The 13,694-nt window shown below is 38.7% G+C and overlaps 1 protein-coding gene across 3 annotated transcripts in view; it reads left to right on the top strand.

Moving 5' to 3' along the window:
* tbc1d22a (TBC1 domain family, member 22a) overlaps positions 1-13,694 on the top strand; it is a 133,120-nt gene that overhangs the window by 73,275 nt on the left and 46,151 nt on the right. For all 3 annotated transcript variants that reach the window (XM_044343296.1, XM_044343294.1, XM_044343295.1), the window contains one exon: positions 5,437-5,512. In XM_044343296.1, coding sequence (XP_044199231.1) covers positions 5,437-5,512 — 76 coding nt within the window. The remainder of the gene's footprint in view (positions 1-5,436; positions 5,513-13,694) is intronic.

The following is a 13,694-nucleotide window of genomic DNA, read 5'->3' as shown; positions in this document are numbered from 1 at the left end:
AAGGGAGGAAAGAATGTGAAAAAAGAGAAATTTCTCCATTATATCTCATGGGGGGAAAAAAAATCCCCAAATCTAACTAAACATCAATCGATCACAAAATAAAATGCAGTGCAGCATGGAACAAAATAAAACACCAGGGAACAAAACAAAGCAGAGGAGACATAATCACATGTTCAAAACACTTACTCAAGTCTAGCCTCATTAGCACCACCAGAATGATGAAAATAAACAAGGAAATGAAAAATGTGGGCAAGGGGAAGAGTTGGAGTTTGATAGAGGGAAGGAGGAAAGATGTAGAAGATGAGGAAGGGGGATAAGTGAGAATAGAGAAAAAAGAATGGAGAGTGCAATGAAGGGAAGGGAGACAGTCAGAGAGCAGCAGAGGGTCAGAACAAAGGAGGTAGATGAAGCGAGGAACCTGAAAGCACAGATAGACAGGAGGTTTAAAAACCTCCCTGCCCTTAAATGCATTACCATCTTTTTCTACATCTAGTTGAGATTACATAACCCGAAGTGGGGAAAAAAAGTAAAATAATCATAATAGCACAATGAGATACTATTTATAATATTAAAAGTAAAAGTCCTGCTGATAAAAGTTGACTCGGAAGAACATATAATATTAAAGTACTTATTTGGAAGAATTTTAGCACAACTAAGTCCTTTACTTTGCACTTGCATAACAGGAACTGTGATCAGAATAAAAGCCATATTTAGAGGGACTGCAAGCACACACAAAGATGCAAACTGATTCCAGTTCAGTCTCAGTGGTGTGAATCAAGGCAGACGTCGGTCTAAATGAGTAGAAATTGGTGGGAATAAATAAATGAATAGAATAAAAATAAAAAGTACTGTGTCTGCACTTCACTGCTTCCAGGAAATGGTCACAGTCTCTCAGTCTTAGTCCATCATTGACAGCTGCTGCTGCTACCATCTCCTCTACATTCTTGCTGCCCTCAACATTTCCTATACATGCTGAGCTGCTGCACGTATACTGAGGAGACCGCCTGGGTGCTTTGGGGCTCATCAGTTTGGCAAGATTCACTGCTGTAGTTTGGATGATAGACTAGTAATGTGTGTGGTTACTGTCTCCATTCATTTGTTGCTACTGCAGTCATTAAACAACATACATATTTGTTCATAGAATATTGTAGATTAACTGTAAAAAAATAATACACAAGTAGAATTAACACAATCATTACAGAAAGTAATGTAAAGCACGCTGTACTTCATAAGTTATTAGCTTAATGTAGACTTCAACTTCATATTTTGGAAGCATAATGAAAGTAAATTGCTTGATTTTCTCTCATTACCAACACATCCTGTTAGCTTTCGCTGTGCCGTGGCCTTAAAGGTGCACAATGTCTTATACTCAGAAACCTGAAAAACTTGAACATTTTATATATTTAGAGATATAAGCTCTATAGAAATTTGCATACATTTTTAACTGAAAGATCTGCCAGACAGGATGTAAAATGTTAAAGCTGAGAAACAAGAAGAGCAGTCATACCTTTTAACAACAACTTCATACAAGTAATCATTTTATAAGTCGAAAGGTGGAGACTGTGACAGACAGATAGACAAAGTGAAATTGTCTAGAAAGCCAGACAGAGGTATGAAATATGAAGAGAGTGTGAAAAAAAAGTCACAGAAGACAGAGGAATCACATCACCCCTGTCCTCCAGAACCTCCACTGATTCCCTGTCCTACAACCCATCCAATTCAAAGACCTTCTCTTCACTCATAAAGCCTCCATAACCAGGCCGATGTGTGATTAATGTTGTGTGTTATGTTTTTGATTTTGTCGCTTTCTTATTTTAACTTATGTTAAGTGTCTTTGAGTACCTTAAAAAATGATCTATAAATAAAATGAGATAAAAAGAGAGAGAGAGAGAAAATAAGAGTGATTGAAAAGCATTACAGAGAGTGGCAGGGAAGAAAGCACGAAAAGTAAAGTGAGCAGTTGAGAAGGGGTATAGAGAGTTTTCAAAAGCAAGATAGAGAACTTGAAAGTGTTAGAAGGTGATTTTGAGGGAGGTTCACAGAAATGAACAAAGAAAGAGGAAGCTGGTGAGAGAAGAAGAGAGAGAGAGAGCAGGGCAGTTGATTAAAGCCAGCAGCTTCAATAATGCAAATGTAATTACTTGTACCGGCCCTCACACTTGCTTAGCACCTAACCACGTTAACGTCGGTGTAGCAGAGAGAGACAGAAAGAAAGAAAAGAGAGAGGTAAAGAAGCGATGTACAAAGAAGAAGTGACGACGTACAAATGTAAAATTCACAAAAAAAGCAGTGAAGTAGAAGGGCACAGTGAATCGGATGGTGGAAAGAAAAGTGCGATGGAGGAAATATGAAAAATATATAAAGGAGGAATCAAAGAAAGGTTGATGGAAGGAGGAGGAGGACAGATATGTGAAGGAAGAAATGGAGTGATGGAGAAGAGATGGGTACAGAGCCTGGCAGGTGTCATGGGGGAAAGATTGGGAGGGAGACAAATTTGTGCACACGAATTTATCATTTGTGGTCTTGAATTAACAATTTGTGGGGGCAAATGGCTACTTATTACCATAGCTGTATTATCTACTGTATTAGTTACACTGGTCAGTTAGGAAGGAGAACCAGAAGTGTTAGCGGCTGACTAGCGGCTATGTCTATAAATAGTGAATAAATTCCTTCATATTTACATCGTTAAGTCATGGACATAGTGTGGATTTTTCATGATAAACAAAGTGTTATCTTAGATATCACTTCAATGTAGAGCTGCAGTGATTAGTTGATGAACAAAAAATTAATCGGCAACTATTTTGATAATCAAATAATGGTTTTAGTGATTTTTAAAGCAAAAATGCCAAACAGGTTGCAGCTTCTCAGATGTGAGGATTTGATATTTCTTTGGATTTTGGGCTGCTGATTGGACAAAACAAGACATTTTAAGAAGTCACAATGAGCTGAAATGATAACAGGCATTTTTTACTATTTGACATTTTATAGACAAAGTAATTAATTGATTAATCAAGAAAATAACTGACATATTAATTGATAATGGGAATAATCATTAGATGCAGCCCTATTTGTATGTATGTTAAAATATTAACAATACTGTACATCATGTTGTGTTCATTCATTTGCACAAATTCAAAAATTTGAGAGCAAGAATTAGAGATTTGTGCACACACGTTATAATTTTTCCCCCCTATGACAGATAAATGGATAAAAAAAGGGATCAAACAAAAACATCATCTGATGAGGAGCAAGAGAGAAACTTAAGTCAATGAGAAAGAATGGGGAGAAGAGGGCTGCTATAAATGGAGGAATGGAAAAAAAAAAAAAAAAACCAGGAGAGAATGCGGTTTCTACCCTGCCAGCCTCTGATGGACTCAGGAGGACACACACGCCTTGGTTCTGCTGAGCCTGAAGGACAACCGGAGCTGTTTATTACTAAATGACCCCCCTCCCCTCTCTCTCTCTCCCTCTCTCTCTCTCTCTCTCTCTCTCTCTTTCTTTCTTTCTTTTTCTCTTTCTCCTTCTCATTTTCTCTTTCCATCCCCTCTCCCCCTCTCCATCTGTTGGATAGTTTGCCACATCAGCTGTTCTCTAGCCACACTGAAATGACCCCTCAAGGAAACGTAATCCTCGTTCTATGTGTGTGTCTGTATACACACCTACAAAATGCTTATGTGCTGTTCTCCCATGCATTGTATTCTGCAAGTTCAACCGCCCTAACACTGCCCACACACTGTTATTATATTATGATTCTTTCAGTCTGCATATCCTAAAATATCTTAATTAAAAATCATTTTTATATGCTGTTTTAAATAAAGACAATTTGTCATACATATGTTAAAACGCACAGATTTTTAATTAAATGATAAAAAGGTGACGCATAGACATGTTTGAATACATATTGAGTACTCTAAATTAGTAAAATGACAATAAATCATAGCATGTTAGCAGCCAGGAGTGGAATAAAATCAGTCATAAGAGTCACAGCGTTAATAAAAATCAGTAAAATGATATCTTTTAAATGTAGCAAAGCTTTTCTAGCACATAGAATATTAGATTAATGCTTAAATGACCATTTAGGACATTAGAGACTTAGTGTCCATTTCCCTACATTTGGCTTCACTTGTAGCTTTATAAACACCTCTCTTGCCATCTAATTTTCAAGCTTTATTAACCAGCTGGCATTAACCAGACTGGAAATTGAGGCACAATAACTACTTGAAGGGAATGAGGAGTGAAATGAAGTCCTCAGCCATCAGCTCTTTGGAAAATTTTATTATCTTACCACTTCACACCAAATATGAGGCCAGGACCCATTCATGGCTCACATGTTATTTTTTTCTTATAGCCGCATTCACAGTCAGCTCTCCACTTTCTTTTCAAGGCTACATGTTTTGTCATGCCAGCGTTAGTTAGGCAGCCTATTTTTTTTTTTTTTTAATCTTTATTGATGGCTCAGGCTTTGTGTGAGGTGTGAATCGCGGCCCTGGCAAACACTTGAGATCTGTAATAGTTACTGCACCTTTCTGTAAATGAACCATCAAAGTGAAAATGTGAAATTTCAAACCCCTTTGAGTATGTGCTATGATACAGGCCAAACGGCCACAAAACGTCAATGTGGAGACAAATCATGTTCATTTTCTCAACAAGGGATCAATTTCACAGTTTATCTAACTATAAAGCAAGGAATCTCTGTGTATGTCCTTCAAATATCTCGAGAACCATTCATCCGTTCTACTTCACACTTGGCGGGTGTATTGCTGAGGACCCAAGGAAGTGCAAGCTCATTATACTCATTATAACTGATAAATTATTGAGAATTATTACATTTTGACGGAGCGTTTCTCTTTTGACGGGCACAGCTTTTCCAGCCTTTACGGCACTGGTTTAGCGGCCCAGGAAACTCATAGACCAGTTGCATGCGTTGTAAATCATCTCATGTGATGCCACTCAGCCAATCAAATCTGTGCATTCTGACATGCACACATGGGAGATTTTTCTCATGCATTGAAGCAGCAATAACAGAGGCCAAGCAATCAGCCCGTTCCAAACAGGCCTGTTCTGAATGGGCACTGCACTAGTCTAAGAGCGAAATTACAGAGAAATATCATATGTAATGTAATTTTTCAGTAATAAAATATCTGCTTGATTGTTTCAGCTCTAGTTTCGGCTGCTTTGCCCTGCACTTACTTGTTATGTGGTCATTCTAGGTTCAAAGAGTATTATCCACTTACCAGTCTGACCTTTGTACTCTTTAGTGTGGGTTGCTTGTAATAATTAAAAATTGTCTTTGAAGCCAATTTAATTCCTGCATTTATTCACTTAAAATATTTAAAATAATCTATATTTCAGACCAATTATTTTTAGTTTTTTCACTGTTGTGGATGTAGAGAGCCTCTGTCCATATTGACTCTCTCTGGTTTTTCTACTTCTCAGGACAACTATACATTTGCCCAGCCAGGCATCCAGAGGAAAGTCAAGGCCCTGGAGGAGCTGGTCAGCAGGATTGATGGTGAGTCATCTGCCTTGCCTCCATCCATCCATCCTTCCACCCATCCATAAAGTACTTTCTGCTCACAGCCCTCCCATCTTTACTTGATTTCCACTTACTTTTACCTCTTCTCTTCTTCTCTCCTCTCCTCTCCTCTCTTCTGCATATCAGTTCAATTTTCTCCCTTTTATTTTGACTTTCGTGAATACCTAAACTTTCTTTGACAGCTTTGTGTTAGAACTAGATACACACCAGCAAGTAACATTTGTTTTCTCGCTTCGATTCTTCAGTGGTTTTCATTGGCTTGTAATTGCTCGACACTGTGATTGCGTCTTGCTAATTTTCATTCCACTCGGCTGTCTGGTAAATATGGTGATTATTAGTACAAAACAATGGCCTGCTGAGGGCTGGAAGTTAATATATGCACACAGAGTGTACTCACAAACAGCTCGATGACATTTCACATACACTCCCAACTTAGTGTTAATTAACAATGCACTTTTTTTCATTACCCCCCCTTCCCTTTCCCATTTCGTCAAAAAAAAAAAGGTGTAAATATCACCTGGTTGGAATAGTTTCTTATCCGAACTTGCCTTTGCCTTCACTGAAGACGTATGTGGCGTTTGCAGCAGCCCACAATGCATTGTGCAAAACAAGGTCTTATCAAAGCAAGGCTTTGTACAATGGTCATGTTCCTGGCTAACCTTGGTGCTGTCCGACTATCCTGTCACCCGCTCTGTCAGCCAGAGGGAGGGGAGGACTCACTCGCTGAATTCAAATGGATGGAGAAAGTGCGTACATGTTTGTCTCTGTGTGTGTGCGCGAGGGGGTTGGGGGTTGTGAATGTCAGAAAAAGTTAGTGTGTATATACAAGCCTGTCTGTTTGCATGTGCGATTGTGACAGGGCGAACTTGCAGAGGGCATGTGTGTTGTTGTTGTCTGCTTGTGTGAAAAAGAAACAGATATACTGTAACAAGCGTGTTTTGTACCTGAGCGTGTGTGTGTGTCCCGTCTGTGTTTAAAAAGGAATAAAGTGACAAAAAGGAGAAGAGAGTCCTCTCACCTCGTCCAAGCAAAGACATAAAAAATGATTCAACGTTCTTACTGTAACTTATTCCATAAGTGCCCTGTCATCATGGTTGGGGCAGAGACATTTTATCCCTTGCTAGCTTGACATTACCACCTCTAATGAGATCACAGATAGCTTTTATCTTGCGTTACAGGATTGTTTTTCGCTTGGCTGTTGACATAATATCTGTTTTGGGAACAGTGGCCTCTCATCTCTTCCAAAATTACCTATCAGCGCTTATCAGATGCAGGGTTATCCAGAGTACGGTACGTCTTGATCAAGGGTGGAGTCTGTCATAACAAGCTGATGGTTTGGCAACTTGTAGAAATGTACCAATATTACTTCTTCACTGCTGATGCAAATCCCAAGTCATGCAATCAATTTTTTATGAGATTGTTTTTATTGTTTCTCAGTTGTTTTTCTCTTTGTGTTAATGTTGTTTCTTTTCAGATTACCAGTCCATTACTTTCCCAGCACTAATAGTAGTTAATCTTGAGGCTCATTATTTTGACATCTGTTGGACAAAACTTATTGCAAATTAAACTAATTTATTTTTTTACATTAGAAGGAGCTAGAAAACTTTGGAAAAAGCAAAATAAATTGCCTCAGCTGTTGCTTGAAGACTTTTTGTTTCAGCCTTGTATCAGCTGGGTATCTAATGCAGGGACAGATTTGTTAAAGGTGTGGGAGGAGAGACAAGAAAGGCAGCAGGGCTGAAGGAGGGAGTTTGGGATGTTGTTGACCTCAGCCCAGTGTCATTGCATTAATGTTCGCAGTACTGGATCAGCAGGTGAAGGAAATTGCTGATCTGTCTTTCCCTATTGTTTGTCACCCGGCAATGACTGCGTCCATTACTTACTATATCTTTTAACACAGTGGGGGAGGGGGGGGCGAAATGATAAGACTCTGGATCTGTGCTATTGAGGCCTCAGTCACTCTTCCACAATGTCCTTCCACTTCTCGTCCTCCCTGCTTACCTACTGTAAGTTTTTGGAAGAACACACTTTGAACTGCACATTTGATGGAAGCAATACAGTGATGCTGTTGGATCCACAGGAAAAAATAGGATTTCAAAAATACAAGTACACTGTACAAATGTTTATACACATTTATATTACAAAATGTGATTTAAACTTGCCTCAGTCATTGTAGAATTTTGACAATGTATTTTCTTACTTTTGATAGGAGCTGCCACGTCATCAGATACACATCAATGCAATCACCCATGCCCTGTTAAGATCACCATTTAACATACTTTCAGATTGGAATAATTACTTATTTCAAAGGCAGCAGCAATTAAAACAGCTTGATTTGTAGTCTAAAGACACTAATAAATCACACGTTTTTAAGGATAAGGTTTAGTAACCTTAATGTCTCCAGTTTATGTCCTGGAACGGCTGGAAAAACAGCCCCTTCTGCCATAAATGTTCAGTAGCTTTAAAAAAACCGAAGGTCACTCGGGTGATTTCTCAAAAGAGCAAGCTTGCTCAGTCAACTTTCCCAGGTCAATAAAGCTAAAAAAATATATTTTTTGCACAAAAGATACTGTTCTTTTATGATCAAACATAATTCATATTACACTTTTTTCCCTGTGAATTCAGCCGTACAGTGTCAAATCTAATTGAAGTTGAAGTAAGGAGGTCACAAAAACTGCGAGGATTTGTTAAAAGTTAAAAATCAAAGGTGTTTATTTCTTTGCTTTGACTCTTCTAGTTGAAAACAGCTGCTGACATTGTTGAATGGCTCTTACTTACTGAAATTTCCTTTGTTTCTCCGTGCTTACCTCCCCCCTTACACACACCCCCTCCCCTCTGTAATTATCCTGCTTGTAATAAATGACGCTAACTCCCATTAGCCTTGCTTGATGCTAGCACATGTACCTCCTCAAAAGACAAGCCACTTTGTCGGCATGCTTATAATGTTTCTCTGATCTCTTTATCTCTCCCTTATCTCTTTCTGCGTATTTGTTGCAAGCAAGTGCATTAGCACAAGTTCATCAACATGCAAATTGCCCAAAGGTGAATTTAGTTATGCAAATGAGAGGACGTACTAGCAGCGAGCGCTCTGAGCCTGAATTGTGTTAAAAGGCTTGTAGCTGGATTGTAAGACTGTATTGCATAATGAAAGGCAGAAAAAAGGCTAGAGTATGTTTTTATGGGTTTAAAAAAAAAAACAAAGATAATTTGCCTTTTTGTAAGAGCAGTCGCTGTGCGAAGTGGCCGTGCATTTTGTATGCACAGTATTTATTCTGTGTATATTTATGGTAATGTTTTTGGGTGGTGGGGCAAGATTTATATTGCAATTCACACTTGTATGTGTAGCTCTAGCAGAACGTGTTTTGATTTTTATGTTTCATGTCAACTTTTAAAGCCACGTTTCAGTTCAGGTTCAGGCCAGCTCTGCTGTCTTTCAACCTGGCCTGAGGTCAATTACATCAGCTCTTCCTGCCTTCCCACACAGTCCTCCACAACCTATAGACGTCACTCCTACGATGTTAACGCACTCTATTCTTTTTGCCCACAGCAATTTGACATTTGACATCTTGTTTTCATAATGTGTTGCATGTTTTTATACACATTTTATTTAAATGAATGTACACGTCACCATTAACTCTATTTTAAATATTCTATACCAAACCAAAGTTGTGTCCCCACAATCACTTTGATTTTAAATTTACACCCCCTCTGAGAGCAAGGTTTGTATGGTCAAGAAAAATCTGGAAAAATCATGGAATTTGAAATTAGCAATTACCAGGCCTGGAGAAGTTTTGAAAAAATAAATAAACCCAGAAAGTTTTGGAAAATTAGCTTCACAAATACCTGTATATGTGACACAGATAAGACTGAGGAAAATCTATATTGGTTAGATGACTTGACGTTATGTTGTTCTCTGCTGCACATTCCAAAAAATATAATGATTTTTCTAGCGCTATATGTTAATTGTGCTCATTTAACTGTTCTTATGAACACATACTCCTTCACAAACAGCCAGTATTCATCATGTTTAAACATCATTTACAGTTTTCAGATGTTAAGTTTTTGGAATATGAAATGTATACATACAGTACGCTGAAAAAAATGACAGAGAGAAGCACTGTTGATATTTGAGAACGCACTCATATATGTACAGTAACACCATGAAAACATATTATCTTCCCTCACCGTTTCCTGCGGCCTCCCTTGGGCCAGTCAGTAACAAACGTGTGACCTTGTGCTTGTTGATTATGCGAGAGGAATAATTAACCGAGCGTCACTCAGCGGACACTATCATTTGTACTTGACTCGGTTATTAAACTTTCATTTCATTTTGACCTGTTGTAGCCGCACCGTGCTGAAGGATTTCGCTCTTTGTGCGAGAGACTAACACATTTATTCAGAGTGCAAGCACAAAACGCGCACACCTGCTAATATGTATACACACACCTGCTATTATTTGAATACACTAACACAGACTCGCAAATCCAGGTTGACACACACAAGCACAACAGAAAGTCCAACAAATAATACAAGATCAACAGTTGTAGACAATATACACAGCCCAAAATAGACTGGTACATACATAGTGGTGACATAGTTGGTATACACAATCCTGGTTACAGTAAATTAAACATTGGTGAGCAAACAGAGCCTTATTGCCTGTTTTGTGTCAACAGTTTGATCTGTTTGAAACCTTTTTCGAAAGCTGGCAGGGGTATAGAGCTGCAATGACTAGTTGATTAATCCGTTAGTCGCCACCTTTTTTAAATAAATCACCAACTATTTTCAATTGATGAATCATTTTTTAAGAAAAAAACAAACAAATTCTCTGATTCCAGCTTCTCAAATGTGATTTTTTCTAGTTTCTTTAGTCGTCTATGACAGTAAAATGAATATAAACAGTTGGTCGGGATAAAACAAGACATTTGGGAATGTCAATTTGGGCTTTGGAAAATAGTGACAGACATTTTTCACTATTTTCAGACGATTTATGAACTAAACAACTAATCAATTAAATGAGAAACAGATTAATTGATAATGAAAATCATTGTTAGTTGCAGCCCTACAAGGATAAAATAAAAGCAAAATGCATAAAGGTTTATGTTTACAAAAGGAGGGAGGAATGGGAACATTTGACAGTGTAAGAGCAAGTAAACGACACACAACAGATTCAGTATAAAGCAGGTGTGTTAGAACTGTGAGGTGGTAGAAGAAGAAAAAAAAAGGCAGCAGGAGAGTGGGAGAGGGGGGAGAAAAAAAAAGTGTGTAACTGTAATTACGTTTTGTACCAAGGAGAGCATGAAGTCAGGCAGTATCGGCCTCATCAGCAGAATCCTGGGAGCCGCTCACTAGTCACTGTACAACCTCCGACCTTCTGCTGTCCACCCTCACTACACCAGCCACGGGCCGCAGTCCACTGTGGAGAGCAGACTAGCCGGCATCATGGCCTCTGTCCTAAACTTTACCCAGCAGTAGGAAGGAAGACAAGACTCATCAGTCAATCAGTGTCTATGAAAGATGTCATCCTCAAGCTCCCTCAGCCCCCGTAACTACGCTACCCAGCATGCCGAGCTCTGTGCCAGCTGGACAGCAGCCCAGGGTTAAAAGAGTCACAAGTTTTAGCACTTTGGTTCATTGTTTATTTCATTCATTTTTTTTCCTGTTGTGCTTTTTTTTTTTTTTGGTATTTTAATTTTAGCTCCTCTCTTCTCCTCTCCTCCTGCGATAAGTCGTCATGACAAACGACCGTTCCTTCCACCACTCCCCCATAGTGCACCTCTTCCTCCTTGTGTTTGGTGAAGTCGCTAATATTAGGCAGAGCAAGTTCATTAGTGTAATTTAACATTGTCTAAAGTTGTTCCACTCTCTCTCCCTCTGTTTGGCAGCTAGCTAAGATCTGTCACCATGATGCATTCGTCGTTAATGAGCTTGCCTTGTTTATGCTTTTACAGCAGCATGTGATAATTAAACTGCAGAGAGGAGTGTGAAATAATAGCTTTGTGTTTACTTCGCGCCCTGCTTATGTGGTGGAGTGTGTGTATAATTGTTAAACATGCTTGCGTGAACATTGGTACACAGGTGTCATTCAAGTGTTTGCTGTGTGTGTTTGAGAGCAACAAAGTATGTGTTCTTGGCTAGATATATCTTACATAATATTCCACCAATTAAAGCTGTATTTGAGACTCTGTGTGTGTGTGTGTGTGTGTGTGTGTGTGTGTGTCTGTGCTTGTCAGTCAGCCCTGATTAAGAGCACAGAGTGTGAGAGGAGAGGATGCTATAGTTCCTCCCTAACTGGCTTTTCTCATAGATTGTCTGACAGCTCAATAATTACAGCTCTATTATGAGATGTGTGTGTTTTTGTGTGTGCGAGAGAATGAGTGTCATGGGTTTGATGACTGTGAAATAGGGAGTCACTGAATACTGAGTGGTATTTTTAATCTTTTTGTTATGTAAAGACGCATAAAACAAACATTTATCAAGAACAGAGAAAAGGATCAAAGGCAGCCAGCCGTTCTGTGTGTTACAGCCTCTTATGCAGTAACTTTTCAACCGGCATTTTACTCTTCATCTATTCCTTTCAGCGAGCGTTCACGCCAGCCTGCCGTGCCACGACACCGACTGTAACCAGGTTACTCAGAGAAACCAGGTTACGCGGGTCATTTTGTTTACATGACAGTTGAGAAATCATCTTACTGGAGAAAGCAGACTGTAACCCGGTTACTTAAGTGCATGTAAATTCACTGATTGATGTCTGAACATCACATCGAGAGCATATGGAGACCGCCTGATACAACTTATGGTCCTCTGTCTGATGAGAACATCATCTTGAACCGATTATAGAGACAAAACAGACAAAACAGAACACATTTTATGGACATTAGTAGGCAGATGTGGACATCTAATAGCCAGCTGATGTTTATGTTTGGAAAGCCAACTCTGTTCAGCTGTATATTGTGTGTTCTCAGCTGGTGTCTGGTGATATATATTTTTCTTACTGTCAACAAATCCCATGAAAAGACCAAATGCAACAATGAAATGATCCCACTAACAAGTAATGTCAGGCCAAAGTCTGACATAGATTATATGTTTGTTACATAGACCTACATAATCATCCAAAAACACTTCAATGTGTCACACAGTTGCACTGGTTGACATGTCCTTTGTACTGCCATAAATACCTGCTACAGAATCAAATGTGTATTAATCCATGACTGAAAGTAATTAAATTATTTTTTTATTTACTCTTTGTCATGTAACGTTAATGAAAAACAACAGTACCCAGCTGTTTAAGGAAATTATTTATTCTGTATTCGTGTCCCGTTTTTTAAGATTTACATCTTTATTACCTTCAGTAGATTGCGTATGATTTGTTGACGATAACAAAAAAAATGCAATCAGAGCTGATGCACCTTAAAGGTTCCATTTGGAGTCATCTTATAAACAAAGTTGTATTTAAATTCAGTGGCAAAGCTCCAGAATGTATTTCCCACATGAAACTTTTGCAAAGCTGATTTTTTTTTTTTTTTTTTGAACCACACAATCGTTCACAACCAGTTTGCAAGCTTGCAATCTTCTTCTTCCTCGCCCTTTGTTGTCAGATCGCTACATTTCTACATGCCATCAACATGAAATCAGCAGCAGGAATGTGTATCGCTGACAGAACGGTGACCCACTTGTAAAACATAGCCTCAAAGGGCTTCTAGCGGTCAGCTCCTCAGGGCACCTGTAATGTGAAATGCAGCTCGCCACACACAGCAACTAAAGAGGTACATCTTAAAATGCACCGTTAACTGTTGGGACTGGATTTAAAATATGGAAGGACCAAATAACAGCTGGTATTTGTGACATTAATTAATACTGAGGTAGGGGAAGAAAAATGACACACATATGCGCTTGGTATGGGATTAAAATCTCTATTGAGTGCGAGAAATATTCAAATCACATAGACAAAAAAGACGGAGGCTTGAACAGAATTAACTTGTATGACAGATTAGTAATCAGCTCCTACCAGAAGCAATAACAAAGAAAGGCAAAGAAATAAAAACACTATACATTCTATAAACATGCCTTTTATCCTCTCAACCAGATGTTATTGACCTACAATATATGCACCCCCATTCCTCACCGGACTGACATGCAATTGCTTTGGAACTTAATT

This window comes from Thunnus albacares, chromosome 23 (genome assembly GCF_914725855.1).
Source record: "Thunnus albacares chromosome 23, fThuAlb1.1, whole genome shotgun sequence".
Taxonomy (NCBI): domain Eukaryota; kingdom Metazoa; phylum Chordata; class Actinopteri; order Scombriformes; family Scombridae; genus Thunnus; species Thunnus albacares.
Note: the sequence above shows the minus strand (reverse complement) of the source record. Positions and strands in the feature narration are given on the sequence as shown.